General features: G+C 39.0%; 1 protein-coding gene across 3 annotated transcripts; it reads left to right on the forward strand.

The window, feature by feature from the left end:
- Positions 1–6,125: 6,125 nt before the first annotated feature.
- On the forward strand, positions 6,126–21,854 carry pih1d1 (PIH1 domain containing 1). Of its 3 annotated transcripts, none has more exons than XM_067477819.1 (11): positions 6,126–6,429; positions 8,816–8,898; positions 10,159–10,216; positions 10,358–10,546; positions 11,292–11,353; positions 12,255–12,336; positions 12,548–12,644; positions 12,854–12,880; positions 13,073–13,151; positions 15,406–15,549; positions 21,807–21,854. In XM_067477819.1, the coding sequence occupies exons 2-11, from the start codon at positions 8,818–8,820 to the stop codon at positions 21,837–21,839; spliced, it is 852 nt and encodes a 283-aa protein (XP_067333920.1). In that variant the 5' UTR covers positions 6,126–6,429; positions 8,816–8,817; the 3' UTR covers positions 21,840–21,854. The 3 variants fall into 3 exon arrangements, with proteins under 3 accessions (XP_067333920.1, XP_067333919.1, XP_067333921.1); XM_067477818.1 differs by lacking the exon at positions 21,807–21,854 and adding an exon at positions 15,733–15,820; XM_067477820.1 differs by having other exon boundaries at positions 6,127–6,429; positions 21,812–21,841.
- Positions 21,855–21,893: the final 39 nt, after the last annotated feature.

Consider the following 21,893-nt stretch of genomic DNA (forward strand, 5'->3'; position numbering starts at 1 on the left):
TATATTGCTAAAAGAGTTGCAAAGAAGTGTTAAGGCACACAGGATTAATGAGTCCCACTGATCTGTCCTCTTACGTTTTGCAGGCAGCATACTGAATTTTAACAGATGTGTCTGTATTTTGGAGAAGTTTCTTGTTACTTTCACAGGATTTAATTAATGTTAACTTGGTGGTTGGCAGTGCATAATTGTAAATCCTAAAACTTCTATAATGAGTGAAGTGGAGAAACTTCTCATATAGTATCAACAGATGGTGTTAGAATCAAATTGTTTTACATGTCAGTATGTGGCATTTAGTGCTCATGAGTGGAACCCGATAAAAGAACTCGTTGCAGCATTTTTCCCGGAGGCAACAGACCTGACAAAACGAGAGAAATCAGTTACAATTAGTTTCAAACGGTGGGACCCAGACAATAAGGCAGGACAGACAAGGCAGTGGAAGGCAGTAAATAAAAAAAGGGGGGGGCAAGGAGGAGGAGAAGTGGGAGCAGAGGCCAAAAACACCTGTCTAAGTGACTGGGAAATGGAATTAATGTCGCTTGAAACTTCGCTAGATTGGTGCCCTGCTTTTCCACCCCTTATTGCCTTCTGGGTCTATCATAAATGGTGGAACCCAGACAATAAGGCAGGAAAGACAAGGCAGTGGAAGGCAATAACTATAATTTATTAAAGTAAACGGGGATGTGAAGTGGATGGTGTGGCAGGGATTAAGAGAAGAGGACCACAGAGGGAAAACGCGAAATAACAGTCTACAACGTGGAGATATAGGAGGGAAACACAAGGTGAGTAATATGTCTGAACATGACTGAGTGCTTATGGTAAAGAGATGGTCTGCAGGAGGTGGTGGGAGGAGAAGCAGGAAGAAGGAGAACTGGAAAAAGACTGAGGCTACAAAGTAACAAATTTAACTGAAGTAGCAACGGAACAAAGTACAACTTAAATATTCCAAAAAGCTTTTATTGGTCTCAACCACAGGACTTGTCCACCACTCGATACAGATGCAGCCACGGAAAACCTCTGTAATACACTTTCATCGTGTCTGGACAGTCTCTGCCCCATGTCTTCTAGACCTGCTATCCCCTTAGCTTCCCATGGCTCACTGACTGAATCCATGAGCAATGCACCATACTCAGGTGTGCTGAGAGAAAGTGCCGCAAATCTGCAAATCCAAGATGCTCAGCAGCATCACTTGGCAACAGAAAACTGTTCTCCACTTTAAAATCACTCATCTACCCACCTCCACCTCCTCCATCCACATATCTCACTGCCGACGACTTTGCCGGCTTCTTTACGAATAAGGTGGTGGCCATCAGCTCCCAGTTCTCTCCTTCAGATGATGACATCCTGCTGACTCCTTCCAACACAGAAGACTTCAAGCAAAACTCTTCAGCTCAGTGATCCTACGATGGTGGAACGAGCTACCTAACTCTGCACGCTCAGCAAACTTAATCCCAATATTCAAAAAACTGCTGAAGACAGAAATCTTCAACACCTTCCTATGCACTTAAAAAAATTTCATTCTGGTCTTTCTTGCACCCTCTTCTGAATGACTAAATGTCAATGTAAATATAAATGCATATTGTTGGTTTACTGGATAAGAACTTATTTTAAGATGTTTAAGATGTTTGAACATATGGTAGGGCAACACTCGAATTTCTGGAAAAAACTGATCAGTAGAACACAATTTAATCAAACAATGGGGAAGACAAATAGCTGGCTAATGCCAGTCATCAGTGACATTTCTATTCTGCCTGTGAAGCCACACACTAAATGCTTAGCAACACACAAGCAAACACTGGAGTTATACAAGTCTCACATTTGAGTGAGCATTAAACAGCTATAACAGAATCAGAAATTATCAGTACCAGTTCCAGTTCCACTGATACCCACATTAAAGCAAATATGAAAGTCAGAAGACGCCCAATGTCACTTTGAAGCAAGATTTCCAGGACTTCCTGTCATTTCACATCTTCAAAGTCTAATAGCGTCAGCAGAACTATGTCTCATGTAACCCTGCAATTAATTTCCATTTGAATGCCACTAATGTTGGCATGCAACAGCACAAGCCTGTCAGTTGGTGTGAGCCATCTGGCAAAAGTTCTTCCACGACGCTTTTAAATCAAATACAATAAACTCCAATATTTTGCCATTTGCAGGGGGCATTTATTCGTTTTTGCTGTCCACTGAAGAAGGTGGAACTTTGGTGGGGTGGTTAGCGCCATTACCTCATTCATACCCCCTGAAAATTCCCACATTTTGTCGTTACAATGACAAAGATAAATGTATTTTGTGTATAAGGAAAATAATAAATTATTTTCAAATGTTTTACAAATAGAATATTCAGTCCCCTGAGTCAATACTTTGTAAAATCACCTTTTGCTGCAGTTACAGCTGCAAGTCTTTTGGGGTTTGTCTCTATTAGGTTTGCACATCTAGAGAGTGAACATTTTGCCCATTGTTCTTTGCAAAATAGCTCAAGCTCAGTCAGATTGGATGGAGAGCGTCAGTGAAAAGCCTTTTTCAAGTCTTGCCACAGATTCTCAACTAGATTTAGGTCTGGACTTTAACTGGAACATTCTAACACATGAATATGGTTTGATCTAAACCATTCTATTGTAGTTCTGGCTGTATGTTTAGGGTTGTGGTCCTGCTGGAAGGTGAACCTCTGCCCCAGTCTCAAGTCGTTTGCAGACTCTAGCAGGTTTTCTTCTTTTCTAAGGTTGCTCTGTATTTGGCTCCATCCATCTTCCCATCATCTCTGACCAGCTTCCCCATCCTAGCTGAAGAAAAGCCTCCCCACAACATGATGCTGCCACCATGTTACACGATGGGATGGTGTGTTCAGGGTGATGTGGAGTGTTACGTTTCAGGCACACACGTTTTGCCTTTAGGTCAAAAAGTTCAATTTTGGTCCACTCTGATCAGAGCACATGTTTGCTGTGTCCATTTAAACCCACAGCGAGACTCAGTCCGTGCAATATCCTCATCTGTACTCACATGGCCCAAACCTCTTGTTTCTGCACCCAGCTAGCCCTCATTTCCTACTCATGCACTGCTTGAGTATTAGATGCATTGGTTCACTCGTGTGTATGGTGTATGCTTAGTTTCTATTTCACTGAGTCCTGCTTATGTTTCTTATCTATGATTATTTACGTTATTCGGGTTCACATTTAGTTTCTTGTTCTTGTTTAGCCCTTGTTCATGTTTTTCATCCTGCATATTTGTGTCTAGTTTACTCACTCTGATTCATGTTTAGTCTCTAGATATAAGTAGCTAAATATTTCTGACCATGGAGAAGAAGTCCAGTTGACATGATTCAACCTTCGTATAACCAGACCTGCATGACTTAGTATCTTCACCGACAGTTTGATTCAAAGTTAACATGGAATGAACTAGTAAGATTCTTAGCAAATGTGAGAAGACCCTGTATGTTATGAGGTGCTTAACTGGATGACATTGTAAAGCAAGTGCGGTAAAAAAATGTGCACATAGATCAGTTAAGTATTATTATAAGTATATAGTATATGGTTCAAATCCTGTTAATACTCTTTGTGTAGGTGAAATGCCAATGTATTTCAGACATATTCAGTTACTGATGAGTCACTTGACAGTTCTACATGTTCACCACCAACACCAGCATAGTTATTCTGCTTAATATCCATGGTTCAGATACTGGAAAATAGTTATCTATTAGTTAATGAGCACGGTCCATTACAGGCCCTTTTCCAGTTTAGTAATGAGATTAATACCTGGATGCATCAAAGTTCTCTTAAACTTAATAGTGACAAAACTGAAGTCACTGAACTGTTTTTGGCTCAGAAACTGAAAGACAAATAAGATCTGGGTGTTATTTAGATTCTGTAGTGAAATTGTCTCTGGATTAGAAATGTGCTGACTAAACATGTTGTTCAGAAAGTTTCAGCAAAGATGAAGTAGGGTGCAGCATATATGCTAATTCTTTAATCTTTGCACTGGCTTCTAGTTAGAATTACTTTTTAGATTCTTTGACTTGTTTTTAAATTAGTTAATGTCATTGGCCCTAAATCGATTTCTATTTTTGTATTTCTTATGAGCCTACCAGAACCTTAAAAACCTCTGGGACTGGTCTACCCAAGTGTGGCCGTTTTTAAATCCATGCTAAAAAGGTGTCTGTTTTCTACAGCCTTTGACTGAACAAGTTTTTCAGATTGATTCATTTCTTATTAATTTATTCTATTAGCGAATGTATTTTATGTTTTGTCCCGTCTTTTTACAATTTCTATGTATTTTAATTTCTAGTATAATGTTTTGTTGGTTTTATGCATTAATCATATTATTATATATGTTATTGTATATTTTATTATATATTAATATATAATTATAATCATATATTGTTATTTTATTATTATCACATATATTATTATCTGTTTTGTAAAGCACTTTGAGTTGCCTTCTGTTTGAAATGTGCTATATAAATAAAATTGCTTTGGCAATTTGTATTCAAAAATATACGATTCAGTATGTCTCAATTTTGATTGAAGAGAGGCTTCAGATGTTGTCCCTGTATCAAAATGTTCTCGTAATTTATACAGATTGGACTAAAGATCCAAACACAGGAAGAACAGGATATCCATTAACTGGTCCTGTTTTAAAATTACTTACTAAAGAAGAGCATCAGATGACCTTTCAGTAATACAGTTACATTAAATGTGGACAGTAGTAGCTCAGTTGGTCATCACACACCAGAGGGTCAGTGGTTAATTTAGGGGCGACTGTGGCGCGGGAAGGTAGAGCGGTTGTTGGTTCAATCCCCATGTTGAAGAGCAAGACACTGAACTCCAACTTAGTTGCTCCCTGTGAGTGTTGGCCAGATGCATAGCAGCTCCCCAGTGTGTGTGTGTGCGTGATTGTGAATGTGTGAATAAGAAGCAGTGTGAAGTGCTTTGAGTGCCAATAGGTAAAAAAGTGCTATATAAGTGCAGAACATTTACTTAAATTCCTTGTCACTTGGCTACATGTCAACTTAAGTACTTAAGTATAAATGAGGGAGTGGGTTGGATGTTCCTGTTTATTGTGAAATTCAAGAAAACAACATTGTTTCTTTGGCTAAAGAAACTATCAAGCATGAAGGAGCCAGTATTAACAAACAAGATTGCCAGTTGACTGCAGAATGACTTGAATAAAAGCATTTCAACCTTTCTACACTGTGAAGTGGGAGTGAAGTGGGAATTTTTTGAGTGAATGGAAAGAAAAAACACAAAGGAAAATATAATATCATGATTATGATCATGGCACATATAACTAAACAAATTTTTATTTAAAAATCCATCTGGTCTGAATTAATGACTGTCAGTCATTGTCCGTGCAGGGTCGTTCTTTCTTTAACATTTTAAACAGCTCAAATTTGTTTTTCTCTGTCTTTGGCTGATAGAGAGATGTTAATGCATGCCTTGTATCATCCAGATTGGACTGTAATGTTTGGTTTTCAGGCCTTCAAATGGTCCAGAATGCTGCAACTATGTTTTAAACTAAATCCACAAAATTGGACATATAACTCTAATTTCAGACTCCCTTCATTGGGTCCCTATCAATTTCAGATCCAATTCTAAATGTAAGTGCTCATTCACACTTGTCTGATCTCCTTAAACCTTGTTTTCCATATTGTCCTCCTCCTGTGTGTCCCCAAATTTAAAAAGAAGTCACTGACCACAGGGCATTTTCTTACTGTGCCTGTTTTCTCTGAAAATGCTCAGTCTGACATTATGCAGTCTGACTCAGTAGAGATTTTTCTAGTCAAGATCCTGCGGGGGGCACCCAGACATTGTTTATTTCTTCCCTGCTTATATTTCTTTAGTGCTTGCTTCTGCTTGTCTTTGCTTCTTTCCTCATTCACTACAGGGCACAACCAACTGAGGCAGATGGCTGCTGAGCCTGGTTCTGTTGGAGGTTTCTTCTGATTAAAGGGTATTTCTACTCTCTATGTATGGATCTCAAGGAGGATTTGTTGGGTTTCTCTTTAATTCTCCATGGTCTTGACATTACAAAATGTGCCTTGAGATGTCTCAATGATTTGGCGCCATGTAATAAAAAACACAATTGTTTGATGTTTTGGGGCGCTTTTATTCTGAAGGACTTAGATCGGAAGTGTCATTACTGGGAATTTTCGACTTCCGGATAGAAATAGAAAGCACCATTCTGACACATTAGCTACCGGACCGGGTGGAAAGGTAAACAAGTGCTCGATAACGTGTTTGGGGGCGTGAGAGGAGCCACACCACATACTTATTGATGACACAGGAGAAAGTTAAATCATTTCCAAAAGAAAACAAAGCGTGAGGCAGCTGGTAAACACTGCTTAGAAGCTAAAGCTAAGCTAACATTTCGAGACGGGAAACAGCAAGAACCCCACTCGTAACCAAGGCGACGGCCCACACAACTTCTTTACGTGAACCGGTAGGTCATTTATCCGCATATGTGCGTTTATTTCTGTACTTAAGCTCCGAGATGTTTACGTTAATACAAGAGAGGATAATAGGGTTGTCTCTTAGCCACACGGTCATCAGGCACTTTGTCCACTGACTGAATGTGGTGTTTATGTGCCTGCTGCACGACCAATCAGGTGTGATGATGGCAAGAGAAGGTTCCAAAACACCTGCACATTTGTGTATTTCTTATATATTTTTTGGTTTTATTAATGAAATAATTCTAAATAGATCATACAACACACAACAATGAAAAAACAACCCATTTTTAACATAATTGAACACGGAAAAATTGGCAAATGCCATGTACATGTTAAACTTAACTTTCAGCAATAAATCTGTGTTATTTGAATGATTTTCCAGAAATTCAAGTGCAGATGCTCATAAATTGATTTTGTATGTCCCCTCTTGATTTTAAACTCTCAAAATAAGTAAATTTCCAGTAAACTAGTAATTGAATTGATATTTTTCTCACTCTAACTATAATCGGAGTGACCTGTCATTTCCAGCATTAATTTAAATATTTGGAAAAAAACTCCCAGCTTAATCACCAGATCTGAACCCCGTTGAGCAGGTGAGGGAGAACCTGAACCAAGGATTATAAGAACACCGGCCAACCAGCACAGGAGACCTTTGGGAAGGTGCACAGAAGGCCTGGGAGAAAATCCCACCTGAATATCTGCAAAAACCAATCAGTATGGATTTGCTAGGCAGTTATTGAAGAAAGTGAAGTGTAACATTCATATTTTTGCTCAAACATGTTTAAAAAAAATTTGGGGAGGGTTTTGTGATCTATTTTCAACCATTCCACTGAAGAAAACCAATAAAGTATTAATAAAATATATATAGATAAGTGATATAGATGCAGATATATATTAATCATAATTAGGATCATTGCTAAATTTAGCTGATTGCTGAATTTGTTCGAATAAAATTTGCATGTCCGAGGAGGCCAGCTGAGTCAACATCTCCCCTCCTGCCCTCCTATTTTGCAGTGGATGATAAAAAACTGTGGTTCAGGTTGTGTTATCCAAATTCAGTCAAAACATTATTACATGTCCTGTTATGAACTAAGTATTGGAAGAAACACAAAATGGGGTTATTTTATATAACTGTTATTGGTTTACAGACTGGACCATTCTGTCTGTAAAACCAAAAAATGTTCACTTTCTTTCTTACTCAAGGGGATGAAGTGGAAAATAACAGAAACATAACAGATCATAATATGAGCAAATCTGAATGATCTCATTTCTCCTTAAAATTACTTTGTAGTCCCTCAGTTATTTTACTGATCATTTATTTAGTTATTGTTCTTTGATATACATCACTGTATGTTTATGGGACTTACCCTACAATAAGTTATCCTCTGTTTATTTTAAAAGCAAGTACTTAATTTCTTCAAATAGTCATTAATTTTTCTGTTGAATAATTTGCCCATAGCCATGACGACAGACTCTTCACTCCTAAACTCTGAGTTTTGTGATCGATTTTCAACCATTCTACTGAATAAAACCAATTAATGATCATTGCTAAATTTGGCTGAATTATTAAACAAAGAGACAGCTCTTATTGCTGAGCCAAGCTGACTGATCTCCTCACAAAATCAGCAATTCTCATCACTAACAAAGACTATTTTCACTGTCCCCGCAGTGTTCAACTTCTTTAAAAGAATAGTGTGCACTTAATGAATACATATTACACATGAACCTCTGGTGTGAAGTGTTACTTTATTTAGATAATTTGCAAGTGAACTTTTAATTTGTGCCTTTTGAATTGAAACTCCTGCTAAAATGATGATCTAATAAGATATCAAATTGTATTTGGCACATTATATATTTGGGAACAAACTAAAGGTTGAATAAAATTTGCATGTCGGAGGAGGCCAGCTGAGTCAACATCTCACCGCCTGTCCAACTATTTTGCAGTGGATTATGAAAAACTGAGATTCAGGTTGTGTTATCCAAATTCAGCCAAACCATGATTACATGTCCTTATGAACTAAGTATTGGAAGTAACACAAAATGGGAATGTTTATATAACTGTTATTGGTTTACAGACTGGACAATTCTGTCTGTAAAACCCAAAAATGTTCACTTTCTTTCTTACTCAAGGGGAAGTGGAAAATAACAGAAACATAACAGATCATAACAGGTCCATTTCCAACCATGTAAACATCTAAAAATTACTTTGTAGTCCCTCAGTTATTTTACTGAATATTTAGTTATTGTTCTTTGATATACATCACTGTATGTTTATGAGACTTACCCTACAATAAGTTATCCTCTGTCTATTTTAAAAACAAGTACTTAATTGTTCAAATAAGTCATTAATTTTTCTGTTGAATAATTCGCCCATAGCCATGACGACAGACTCTTCACTCCTAAACTCTGAGCTGGAGCTACAGCAGCAAGAGGAATTGTATCAGCAGCTGCTTTTACAGGTAACAATGTTCTTAAGAAAATGTAACTAAATTCTTCTTCAGTCCACAGTATACATCATCACAATCAAGCTAGCTGAGGCATGAAAAGCACTTGAAAACACACCCTTCAGGGCACTAAATAGCGATGCTGTGTCAAAGTGCCCTTTCACATTAGCGTGTGAGCTTTGCTCAAACATTTTTATTAATGCAATAGCTGCACTTCTGTCAGTGTTGTTCTGTGAGTCTGTGTCACGGGGAACATTAAGATGACTTATGGAGCATATCTTCATATTTCTAAATTCCATTGGTTGTCACAAATACCCTCCTAAAGTTGAATAGGCCCCCTTTTTGTCACCTAAATAGCCCACAACTATCTCGAACTCCATTAGAGGTCTGATGGTATTCTGTGGTATCTGCCTCCAAGCTGTCAGTAGCCAAACCCCGAAGACCCATAAGCTGTGAACAGGATACCTCTGGGGATTGGACTTGTTTTTACTTGCTTAATTCTATGTGTCAAAGTAACATCCACATGAATGGCAGGGCCTAAGGTTTCCCATGAGATCATTGCCCAAAGCATCTCAGTGCCTCTGCTGGCCTGCCTTCATTACATTGTGCATCTGGGGGCCATCTCTTCCTCAGGTAACTGATGCACAAGCACCAAACCATCCACACGATGTAAGCAAAAAAAAAAAGAAGAAAAAACCTGATTCCTCATACCAGGCCATTACTGTTTGGCCCAGTACTTATTCTCACTGGCGTGTTTGGCAGTGAAAACGGGTCAGCATGAGTACCCTGACTTATCTGCGGCCATGCAGTCCCATACGGAAAAAAAAGCAGCCTTTCTTTCGGAAACAGCATTAACTTGATTAGCAATTTGATCTACAGTAGCTCTTGGGATGTGGGCACCGTACACATAGACTGACCCTACTGCTGCTATGATAAGAGAGTGCTTGTTTTAGAAACAAAAGTCAATAGTGACATGAGCATGCTCTTGTACAAACCACTATAGCACAATGTGAGTGCAAGCCATCCCTTGGTCATGAAACAAGGTCATAATTGTGTGGTTATTCTGTACAGTACTTTATTGTATATCCTCTGCTGTTCACCACTTGAATGTTAGCTGCCTCCAGAGTAAACAGACCTGCACTGTGCAAAAATGTTTTAGTGTGTCTTAGCAACATTAACACTTGAATATACGACTATATTTCCATTGATTATGTGTAACACTGTAGCACTGTTTCAGCAAACTGAAATGAAATAAACTGTTGGTTTTTGGTTTAGGCGATGGGAAAGATACAGACTGAAAATCCAGACTCTAAAGTGATACGACCCCAACCTGGTACGTTTCTTAACAATGCAAATCATATGAAGTCATGCACATTTTCAGTAGCCTAATGTGGGAGACACTAGCACTGTTTGTTTAGGAGTCTGACTTCTTTATTTATTTTGCTCATCTTTCTTTTTTTCTCTCTGCTCCCAGGCATGTGTGTGAAAACACTCTCTGAACCAAGCAAACAGAAGGTCTTTGTAAACATCTGTCAATCGAACTCAGTCCCACTTCCACCAGATCTCTCAAGAGAAGAGCTTGTAGAGCTGCTCCAATCAGAAGATCCCAGTGGCTACAGAATTCCCATGAGCCTTGGCGAGCCACACACAGAAGTAGATAACAGTATGTAACTAAAAGCAAATATTATAATCATTTCAAATATAAATAGCAAAAAAGAGGGTTACAAGTCAGCTGCACTTGCCTAAATTGGTATCATACCACACTCAACATCTGCTGTTTTTTGGACACACCCTCTTTGAGGAACTCATTCCTTAAAAAAAAGAGGACTGTGTTTCATAGGACATAGCAATTAATTCCCTATTGTGCTGTCAAGAAGAATTGATAATTGCTGCATTGTTTTACTGGAAAAAACAGCAAAACCTCACTGTAAAACCAGTTACTTAAGAAAAGAAGAAGTTGGTTTACGTTATTAAATAGTTGTAAATACATTACAAAAGAAACAAAATGTACAAATAACATTTATTTAGCATATTTGAGCACAGAATATCAAATCTGCATGTTAAACTTTGCTTTCAGTAACTGCCTGACAAATCCATGGTACTCTATTGATCTGTTTTTTCAGAAAAGTGCTGATGCTCTTCACACCCAGGTGTTATAAAATAGTAATTTAATTGTATTATATTATATATTTTATGTATCAAACACCATAACTTCATTATGGTGAGAGCAATTAACTATATGGTAAATGTTCTGCACTTATATAGCGCTTTTCTACCTATTAGCACTCAAAGCACTTTACACTGCTTCTCATTCACCCAGTCACACTCACAATCACACACTGACGGAGGAGCTGTGTTAAACCAATATTTTCCCAGTTGATACATTTCTCTCTCTGTGTTTGTCTCAGGTTCTCAAGGTTGCACAGCTTATGATGTAGTTATCAACCAGGAATTCTTCCAGAAGTGCCAGGTGTGTGTGTGTGTGTGTGTGTGTGTGTGTGGTTATCTATATAACAATGTTATTTATTATGTTTTTCAAAAAAATGAAAAAGTAGAGATCTTAATTACTCACTTGAGATGTAGACTCTGTAGAATTTAGTAGTATAATATTATGTAATTATAAATTTTAAAATGTATCACATCTACTGTACCTCAATCATCATTTAAACTCCCACTGTTGTTTAGTATGTGATATACAAGAGAAAATTATTGAGTTTATAACTTATTGAAGTGCAGTTTGAAGATTTTGTGATGTCAGACTGATTGAATACAGCGGGCATCAGTGAAGGGATTTGTCCTTATGAAGGTTTTTGAGCAATTCTTGCCATTTTAAACTGGGTTTTTTGAATAGTTCTGCTTTATTAGAAAGTTTTCTCATTTATTTATTTTTTCATTTGATAATAAATAATACTGAAGGGCTGTGCAGAGACTGATAGAGCAGAGCAGAACAGGGCAAATGATGGTTGAGTGAAGTAAAGCAGATTCATTTCAGCTTCAATTGCATACTGTTATGCAAAAAGTAGTTTTTTTAGGTTTATTAAACACCTAATCCAACTTTAAATTAATTAATGAAAGCCCTCTCCACCAAACAGTGATGTCATTAATATTGTCTTTAAACCATCAACGGAAGTGTATGACTTGTACCAAATATTTATAATATTCATTATATTGTCTGGTCTACTGAACGAATAAACCAATAATAATTTCTAATATTCACATAGAAAAATGGTGATGAGAAAGGAAATTTCTCATTCATTTCTCAGCCTTTAATTAGATGTCTGCATGTGGAAAAATGTATTGCCGCGCAATCGTTGTAGATCAGCCACAGATCAGACGTGTGACAGAAGTGTATAAATATTTGTGTCTTGTAGAAGGATCCATTATTCCAGCAGTTTGTTATTCTGGTGTGTTTAGAAGGGTTGGAGAATAAATACAACCTGGAGCTAAGTAGAGGTAAGTGTGTGTGTGCGCCCGTGCATGTGTGTATGGGTGTGCATGTCCACCATGTATGAGTCACATTGTGAATGCTGCAAGCTGTTACAATGTCCCTTCAATGGGAATGTGTTAAGATCCCCATGACGACACCAGTGTAAGGTTCTCGTGGGAACCTTGTGGGATGCACAGTACCTTTGATAGCAGCTGTTGATTTTGCTCGCTTCTGCAGACTGGAAGGTGCTGAAGAACAGAAAGTTCTTGGGTTCTGTCATCGAGCAGAACATCCGGACAAAGAGCAGGCCGGTGATTCAAGAGTTGCAGCCTCCGTACGTTTCTCTGATTTATAAATAACAGAAACTAGTTTCATGAATGTGTATATTTCTTTATAAGTATACTGTGCTGTAAACCATTCAGTGTTAAACTGGCATATTTTACTATAGTCAGTTTTGTGGCAAGGACACAATAAACTGGCTTTATTGAGAGAGTATATACTTTAGATACTAAATCCTCCCATTCTCTGTCCTCCGTCCTACAGTGACAGCACCGCTGTGTCAGCCAAAAGGTAACTCTCTTCTCTCCGCTCGTTACCATTTAAACCCAATATCAGAACAACTTGACTTTTACATTCGATGGTCAATATCTCAGTCAATATGCAGCTTTGTTTCTTGTTCCTGCTTTTCTTTTGCCTCTGCTCTGTTTTCTGTTGTTGTTGATTATCTCCTATGCCTTTGTTATCATCTCTTACTGTCTCTAGACCAGAGTTTACATTGCTTGTGGAGCCTTCTGCTGGTGACCCTGAGTACCTCATTGCAGAAATAAAGCTACCTGGGGTGGTGAGACATGCATTATGCACACTAACACACAGTAGACTTGTCTCCTGTTTGTCTCTTCCACCCTGTTCTTTCTCTATCTGCCAAAATACAAATCTGAACTTTTCTGTGAGGGAAATTCTCTCTATCCATGATTGTAATTGTGGCAATTTAGACCATTTTTTTTTTTGTCAATATGTTTTTAAATATCTTAAACAAATATTTAAGAATGAAGAACCATCACAGAGCAAAGCAATGTTGTTGGTTTGTGAGTAAAGGACACCTCGCACACCTTGCTCTTAAGTGTTCGAAGAAAAAACGTGCACATTCAGTGATCAGCAGTTTTGTAGCACATCCATGCACAAACACTGGCTCTGCAACTGATTTCAGTGCCCCAAACACAAAAGCAGCTGAGGGCGGTCTTCTGATGTGATTTTGAAGAAAGTAATAACATAGTTTGGTAACTTATCCCGAAAGCACTGTTGACAAAGTAACTGATTTTACTCACTGAAACGATATATCACGCTGTTTATTGGTTGCAATAGTTACTGCAAATAGGACAAGAGATGTAATTATTGCAGTAGTGTAGGTTGCATATTCCTTGTTTTCAGTAACTGCATTAGGCCTGTGACTGGCATTACCATATAGTTGTCTCTACCTCTAGTTTTTTTTCTTCAGCAGGTGAAAAACCTGTTCACTGGCTTAAAGTCTGATGATTGATTGGTCAGTATAAAATCTCCCCCTTCCCCATTTCTCATCTTAAACAACAAATGGGGTCCTTACAGTAAATAGGGGGAAACTAAGAGTATTCATTTATAGATATTTATTTAAACTATGAACGTCATAGGACACAGCTGCACACACCACACATACGATATTCCAATAAAATTTTGCTCAACAAAAATTTGGTTCATGTGACAAAAGTTTTTATGTTTCATGTAAATGACAATCCTACAGTGCATACAGAAAGTACTTTTTCATATTTTGTTATGTTACAGCCTTATTCCAAAATGGATTTAATTCATTATTTTCCTTAAACTCTACAAACAAGACCCCATAATGACAACGTGAAAGTTGAAAGTTTGAATTCTTGCCCAATTTATTGAAATTAAAAAATGTAAAAATCACATGTACATAAGTATTCACCATCTTTGCTTAATGCTTTGTTGAAGCACCTTTAGCACCAATTGCAGCCACACAAGGACAAGGACATTCACAGAGTTGTCCCGCAAACACTCCTTTGTTATCTTTGCTGTGTGCTTGTTGAAAAATGAACCGTTGCCCCAGTCTGAGGTCCAGAATGCTCTGGAACAGGTTTTCGTCAAGGATGTCTCTGTACATTGCTGCATTCATCTTTCCCTCCATCCTGACTAGTCTCCCAGTTCCTGCCACTGAAAAACATTCCCACAGCATGATGCTGCCACCACACTGCTTTACTGAAGGGATGGTATTCACCAGGTGGTGGGCAGTGCCTGGTTTCCGCCAGACATGACAATTGGCATTCAGGCCAAAGAGTTCATCTTTTTTTTTTCTCATGGCCTGAGGGTCCTTCAGGTGGGCTTTCATCGGTCTCTCAGTCTGCCGGGCCGGCTCACTCTAGAAAGACTCCTGGTGGTTCCAAACTTCTTCCATTTACAGATGATGGAGGCCACTGTGCTCATTTGGACCTTCAGTGCTGGAGATATTTTTTTGTACCTTTTCCCAGATCTGTGCTTCGACACAATCCTGTCTCGGAAGTATACAGTCAATTGCTTGGACTTCATGGCTTGGTTTGTGCTGTGACATGCAGATTTAACTGTATGACCTTATATAGACAAGTGCAAGCTTTTCCAAATCATGTCCAATAAACTGAATTTCCCATTTCCAATGGGGGTCGGGGTCAATCAAAGCTCACTGGAGTTTAGGGCATTTATAGCCCTGTGAAAAAAAAAAAAAGTAGAATTTTTCAAATAGCTTGCAATTTTGATGTGTGGACAGAAAAACATTTGTGAAAACTGTCTTGCATCCACTTTTCTTTGGAGTTTGTTAATAAGATGTTGAAATACAAGTCCTCATTTTTTTAATGAAATTGATTTTGTATTCAAGTAAGATTTCTCCCCTCGAGTTTCCCACTTTTCTTCTTGTCAGGGTGGAAAGGCTTCAGAGATGTCAGAGGTTATAAAAGGACAATAAATATACCTTCTGTTATCCAGGATAACAATGAAAATGACACATGCATTAATACGTCAGTAGAATCCCATGGAATTGTTAAATTCCTAGTTGTTTGTCTCTTGTGCAGCCGTCCTCTCGCTCTCTGGTCCTTGATGTTGGACAAGACCGACTGGTATTAACAGCTCGGCCCTCGCTTTTCCATCTTGACATCTTCTACCCCTTTCTCATCGATCAGGAGAACAGTGTGGCACAGTTCAACAAGAGCACAGAGGTAAAAACACTGAATGTACACAACAGCTTGAGAAACACACACATGCACACAGCAGAGCCACTCTGCTGCAAATACCACTAGAAAAATAGGCAAGAAGATTTGACTGCATGTGGAACAGTTTCAAACAAAATGAACACAAGCATTGTGACCCTTATCACTTTGTTTCTGTTTCCTTCCTCTCAGATCCTTACCGTCACTATGCCTGTGGTGTGTGCATCAATCTAGAGAAGGAATGTGTGAAAAATAGTAAATAAATATTTTTTTCATAAAATCACGTCTCTCTATTTGGGTGTATTATTTTTATTCATCATGTGGCAGAGCTCTGACTGGGTTAAAGCAACAGCCAGCGTTAAATTTAGCACCTTATTTTGATTATAGTTGTAGTCTTAAAGCGGAGATGTAGCAGCTTTTTACTAACCTTGATCCTCGGCTCCTCCCACGTTAATGAGGTTTGCAGTCGCCTGCTGGAAGTCTATAAAACTGGCCTGAGTTCAGAATGTCAGGCTGCTACTTTGTTGGCACCTGGTGTAGCTTTGTTTGGTTTTGTACCTGGTTTTGTTAAAGGACATACAGGTTTCACAGCATCCATCACCCTCACTTCACTACTGATTTGCTCATTCAATACCACGTTTTTTTTAATTTTTTTATTTTTGTTTCTTATGCCTTCTGAGTCAGGCATAACAGGTGCAATTGTTGTTACTATATGAAATCTCAGTCCATACCTTTGTAAATATGCTGTGCAGCTTTAAACATTTGCTAGCGGCTCCTTGCATCAGGTTCACATCCCTGACTTACCCACAGGTTGGTGAACTCAACAGCACCTTTGTACCTGAAGATGAGAGATGAAACCTAATCAATCCCTTCTGAAGTACAATATTCTTTCCCAAGCTTGATTTTCTGTTACTATAGCATTACTGACACTCCAAAAGTCTTCCCCACTGGTTTCCGTTTTGGCAGCCCTGCTACAACAAAAAATAAGCAATGCTATTGAGTGAAGAGGACGTTTGTTTTTCACATACCGCCCACACCCAAACCCCACATCCTCTGTGTTCCGCTACCATCAGCCTTCAGAAACTGCACTTGTGCCTGAGAATCGGGGGGATAGGCTCCATACACACAAAGTGCTTTGGAGAAACGTATTGAAATCGAGAATTTGGTTCACAAGGTTTAAATTATTGGAGGGTTTCCCACATAGCTTACACATAGCTCCAGTAGAGACGGTGATGACTGAGTGTTGTGACTGAGAAATTGTGTTTATGTTGGCAAAGAGAAGCCACCATTTGTAGCCAGGCACAATCACAATCAGGCCATGAGGAGACTAATGTCAGCAATTCATGTTGTTCCCTCCCAGTTGAAAACAATCCTGCTGCTACACTAAATTGAATGTGGATATTCTTCTTTGAACTAGACAGCTCCATGTTCATGGAAAAAGTAATGTGTGAAGCAGTCACTCCTCTATTTCTGGATCTGCTCTGTTCATCCCTCCGCCTGTTGCTCCAATGCCGTCGTACCTTCACTTTTAATTCTCTCAATCTACCGGTAATGCATGTGCGATCCAGCATTTTGGATCTCACTCTAAAAACGCCCTCGTTTTTTCCTGTTTGCTAATGGATAACATTTACACAACATAAGATCCTGGAACCCTTTTGGTTACATTGCCAAACATCTGGGTCACTCGCAAGAGAAAAGCCCACTACAAATTCCTGAGGCAGTAGCCTAACATCCATCCAGTTATTGAACCTAAACAGGGCCTTAGATTTTACAGTGCATCAATTCATTGAATTTGCACCAATCATTTTTTTTTAATATAACTTAATTATTTAATTGACTAAGCATAATGTAAACAGGGTCTTGTAGGGCCAGCGCATGACTGCAACTTCCATCGGTTCTAATAAGTTTTTTCCCATTGTTTTGGTTTTACGAATAGCAGGTAATAATAGTTGGGACTGGTGAACATGTGGAGCAGTTGGCAGCTAAACATTCAGATATTTCTGAACGTTTATGGAAACCAACAGAGAAACTCAGCTCCTAATGTATCTAATGTTGCTGTATGTCTGTTGTGACATACAGAAAGAAAGTCACCTGTCTTCACAGATCGTCCCCCCAATAGGCTTTAAAAACAAACGAATGCTGCTTAATTGATTAATTCCTTGCTGACAGAGTCATGAGAATATTGATATGGTCTGTCTGTTGAAAGGTACCAGCCACAGTCAAGTTTAGCATCGAGACTGGAAACTGAATTAAAAAAAACTAAATGTTTTTCCCCAACGTAACAACATGCATCATTATACTTTGAGGCATCCTCTGCCCTCATCCAGTTCTGTGCCAGCTCGATCCGTCCACCCGTCAAACTCTGTCTCTTCATTTTGTCTCCACCTGCTCTGTGGCAAGCCTCCATTTGTCCAGTGAGGTCATCCCTCTGTTCTCTTTAATCCTGTGAGGTGCTCATCTTTCTGCCTCCCCTAATCTGCCTGTGGCCCCCAGCCCTAACCTACATATGCTCACATGGACTCGGTTATTTTTGTATTGTAGACTTGGACACTCAGTAATTCAACAGCATGCATCCACACATAGTCATTTAGATGTCACACATATACTTGCATACACATACCCCCCCTCGGTATAAAACTCCCTCAGTTCCTGTACAATAGCCATTCTGTTTCCTGTCTCTGTCCTTCTGTCTCTTGTGTTTTGTGATAACACACCTTCATACAGGTACGTCTGTCCTTCACTGTGTCTTATCTATGTTTGGTTTTTATCGGATAAAAGTAAAATGAAATGTAACAAAACCCATTAGAAACTAATGTAGGATTTGGTTCAGCACAAACTGAACCACTGTGTATTTAAATCGCTTGCACTTCGTTGCATGCAGTCAGTTTTCAGTGATTTGAAATCTCTTAGTTATGTTATTATCTCTGGTCAATCCCCAAGCCTTTTACTACAAAAGGGCTTCTTAATTTTACCACATGCCAGATGTCGTAGTTTCAGCATGTAGGTGTCGGGTGAGCATTATTCTACAATTGCAAAATAAAGCTGAAATTACAAAGTTGCATTGATGGCTACCTTAAACACAATCCATAAAAAAAATAATTTTACACTTAAGAATCAGTTAGATGTAAAAACATTAAATGAGAAGTTCAAGTTTTTTAAGTGTGTCTTAAACAACAGTCAGAAGACCATATGAACTCGCAGAGAATGCAAATGTTCAATTGAGACACTCTTGACATTATCCGGACTTTAAGTCCCCTTGGACATAGTCTGTAGTATGTGTGTGAGCCCGCTGCTCTGTCCAGAATTGTGGGGAGGATTTAAAGCGAGTGATTGTGGATGCTGACGCGGATCCTGCACTAAAATCAGGTTTTTCTCATGAGGATGCTTCTCACTCGGGCAGCACCCTGCTGTATGTCGCATGTGTGAAATGGCCAGGGCCAATTTCCTAAGAGGTCCCCACATTACCACGTGTGCCACACTGTCTCAACAGTTTTAATCTAACAGACCCTCAAAAAAAAAAAAGCATTCAGGAAATTGCTGAAATGATCTGCGGGATTTCTTCTCTCGATTGAGTGCAGTGAGTGTGTGTGTGTGAGTGTGTGTGCGACAGCAGACGCGCATACTTTGTTCCTTTGTGTTGACCACACACAAATGCTAAAAGCCTGAGGTCAGACTAGCTAACTTTATCACTCAAAGTAGAACGTACAGAACAGGTGCTTGCATGAAAAATGTGGAGTGTGTGTGTGTGTGTGTGTGTGTGGTAAATTCACAGTGGGTAGGTCAGGTCAGGGTTAGGTTTTCTGGGTGCTCTCTAGTTAGCAAGTCACTGTTTCACCTGCCAGTACCACACCACCTTAAAATATATAGGTTGTTTTAATCAACTTCACAATTAATAAAAATGTCCTATAAATTCTAAATGTTTTCATTGTAATGTTTTTTTCTTGATTTGTTTCCTTTACGTTTCCTCTGCTTTCTATAATCTATTAATACCATCAGTACCTGTCTTTAACCCATGTATTGTTGCACATCCATCCTCCTTTACTCCACCCACACATTGTCCTTGACTAAAATTAACCCTGCTAAAGCCTATAGGCCTGTTGCCCACTGGAACTTGACTCCTCTTCTAAATCCACTGGTTCCCTCACCCCGACTACTGCTCTCTATTTAGTTCCAAACAGGCGGTTGGACTGTCCTGACAAAGCTGTTGAAATGTTCACCTCCCGTTCATCTGTCATGTCTCTCCACCCTCCTCCCTCTGTCTTTCATAGGTCTCACCTTTATATACCTTAATGGAATGATGTTTATACAGATTAACAGCACATGGGAGATTTGAAAGCTACATCCCACTGAAAGGTCCAAAGATGTCCCACTCTGCCAAGGTGCCAGGTCCGGCACCTCAGTGGGCCCTACAGGAGAGGAGAGAGAGGGCAGAGCTTTCACTGGCAGTTACTGCTGCTATAAATTAGGCCAGAATATCACACTGACGAGTATAAATTGATCCTGATGACAGAGAGACTTCTGACCTTTGTGAAAGCACAGATGACAGATCATCATAGTTTATGAACCACCAATTCTCAGTGAACTCGCTTAGTAAAATCGAAATAGATCACAGTGACTGACTAATGATTGCTCATGATCACTTGTAAAGTGCTTGACTGTAAATCAAACCATTTAGACGGAGGGAAAATGTGTGAGTGTTGTTGTTTTTTTTTTATCTTCAGAGTGATTAATCACGACAAGAGAGATTATTTGCTAATTACTGCATTCTCTTTATTTACAGTTTAAACAAAACCAACAACTGTTCAAGAAAGTTGCTTGTTTGTTACATTGATCACTGTGCTTCAAAACACCCAATGGAGCTTAATGTTCTTGATCCATTTGGGCAGTGTGATATACACCAATCACCCTACTGTAGGTACATTAGTACATTGTAATACAATCCATACTTTTACAAAGTACCTTTTACAAAGGTGATAATTCTACTATGTGATTATTATTAATGTGAAGTAGTAAATGTTCTGCACTTATATAGCACTTTTCTACCTATTGGCACTCAAAGCGCTTTACACTGCTTCTTATTTACCCATTCACACTCACAATCACACACACACACACTCACACAACGATGGGGGAGCTGCTGTGCAGCTGGCCAACACTCACCGGGAGCAACTAAGTTGGGGTTCAGTGTCTTTCTCAAGGACACTTTGACATGTGACCAGAGGAGCTGGGGATCGAACCAACGACTGTGGGTGGACTCACGCATTATATTAAGAGGTGGCCTTCAGTACACAATATTACTGTATGTATTAACTTGGTCAGAGGGAAAGTGCTGGACAACAACAAAAAATAATTATTGGTCAGCATCATAAATGGAGCGGCTGTAGCTCAGTTGGTAAGGCAGTCGTCCACAGACTGGACGAAAGGGTTAGTGGTTTGATCCCCGGTCCCGGGTATATGTCGAAGTGTCTCTGGGCAAGGCACTGAACCGCCAACAGCCCATTCCCCTCCCCAGCTGTGCAGTGCTGCTCCAAGCCCGGTAGAAATGGGGGGGGGTTGCGTCAGGAAGGGCATCCCGAGTAAAAACTGAGTCAAATCAACATGCGGACAATGATCGTCTGTGGCGACCCTGAACTCACGGGATGAGCTGAAAGGACAAAAATAAAAATCATAAATGTGTTAGTAAGATATTTTTTGAAATTAGACCCGTGGCTTATGCTTTTTATTATATGGGTACATGAAACAAATCAGTAGTAAAAGTGAGTTGAAAATTGCTTTTTTTGTCTGACTAATAGTCAAAAGTCTAGGGGCCATGTGCAATTAGTTTACATGGATATAAAAATAATAAGATTTCAAATAAGTGTCAGTTTTAGGCTACAATATGCAACTTCAATCAATCTCAGCCCTTCCTCCCATGCTCTGCTGTGCTCTGCTGCACTCTGCTTTATGCAAAATTACAACAAATGAGACTGCGGTGCAGCTAAAAAAATAGAAATAATTAAAAGATTCTCTGGTCAGAAGCAAGTGTTGATAGAAAACGTTTAGAAGTGAATATCTCTGCACTGCTACCAATGCTTTTCATTTCATTAAGTCTGTTACACAGACGTTACAGACAGACAGCACTTCTCAACATATATTACATACACTATCTTTAATGTCTTGTGCAGTTCCGTTAAGTGAGAAATATTTCTTCACAGATTTTTATTGTCGTTATTCTTCTACTTCATTCATCATCTTCATTTTATACTTTGTTCTCTGTTTATCTTAAGTGCAGTCATGTCAGATGTAGAAGAGGAATATGAGTGAGTATAGCAGCATCCATCACTGTTTGTGCTTTGACATCATTGGCCTGTCTT

Source organism: Channa argus, chromosome 15 (assembly GCF_033026475.1).
Source record: "Channa argus isolate prfri chromosome 15, Channa argus male v1.0, whole genome shotgun sequence".
Taxonomy (NCBI): Eukaryota; Metazoa; Chordata; class Actinopteri; order Anabantiformes; family Channidae; genus Channa; species Channa argus.

Bases quoted from the DNA above. Each gene is read 5' to 3' on its own strand.
- pih1d1 (XM_067477818.1), top strand. From the start codon at position 8,818: ATGACGACAGACTCTTCACTCCTAAACTCTGAGCTGGAGCTACAGCAG. The intron at 8,899-10,158 runs GTAACAATGTTC...TTTTTGGTTTAG, and splicing joins ATCAGCAGCTGCTTTTACAG to GCGATGGGAAAGATACAGAC. The intron at 10,217-10,357 runs GTACGTTTCTTA...CTCTGCTCCCAG, and splicing joins AGTGATACGACCCCAACCTG to GCATGTGTGTGAAAACACTC.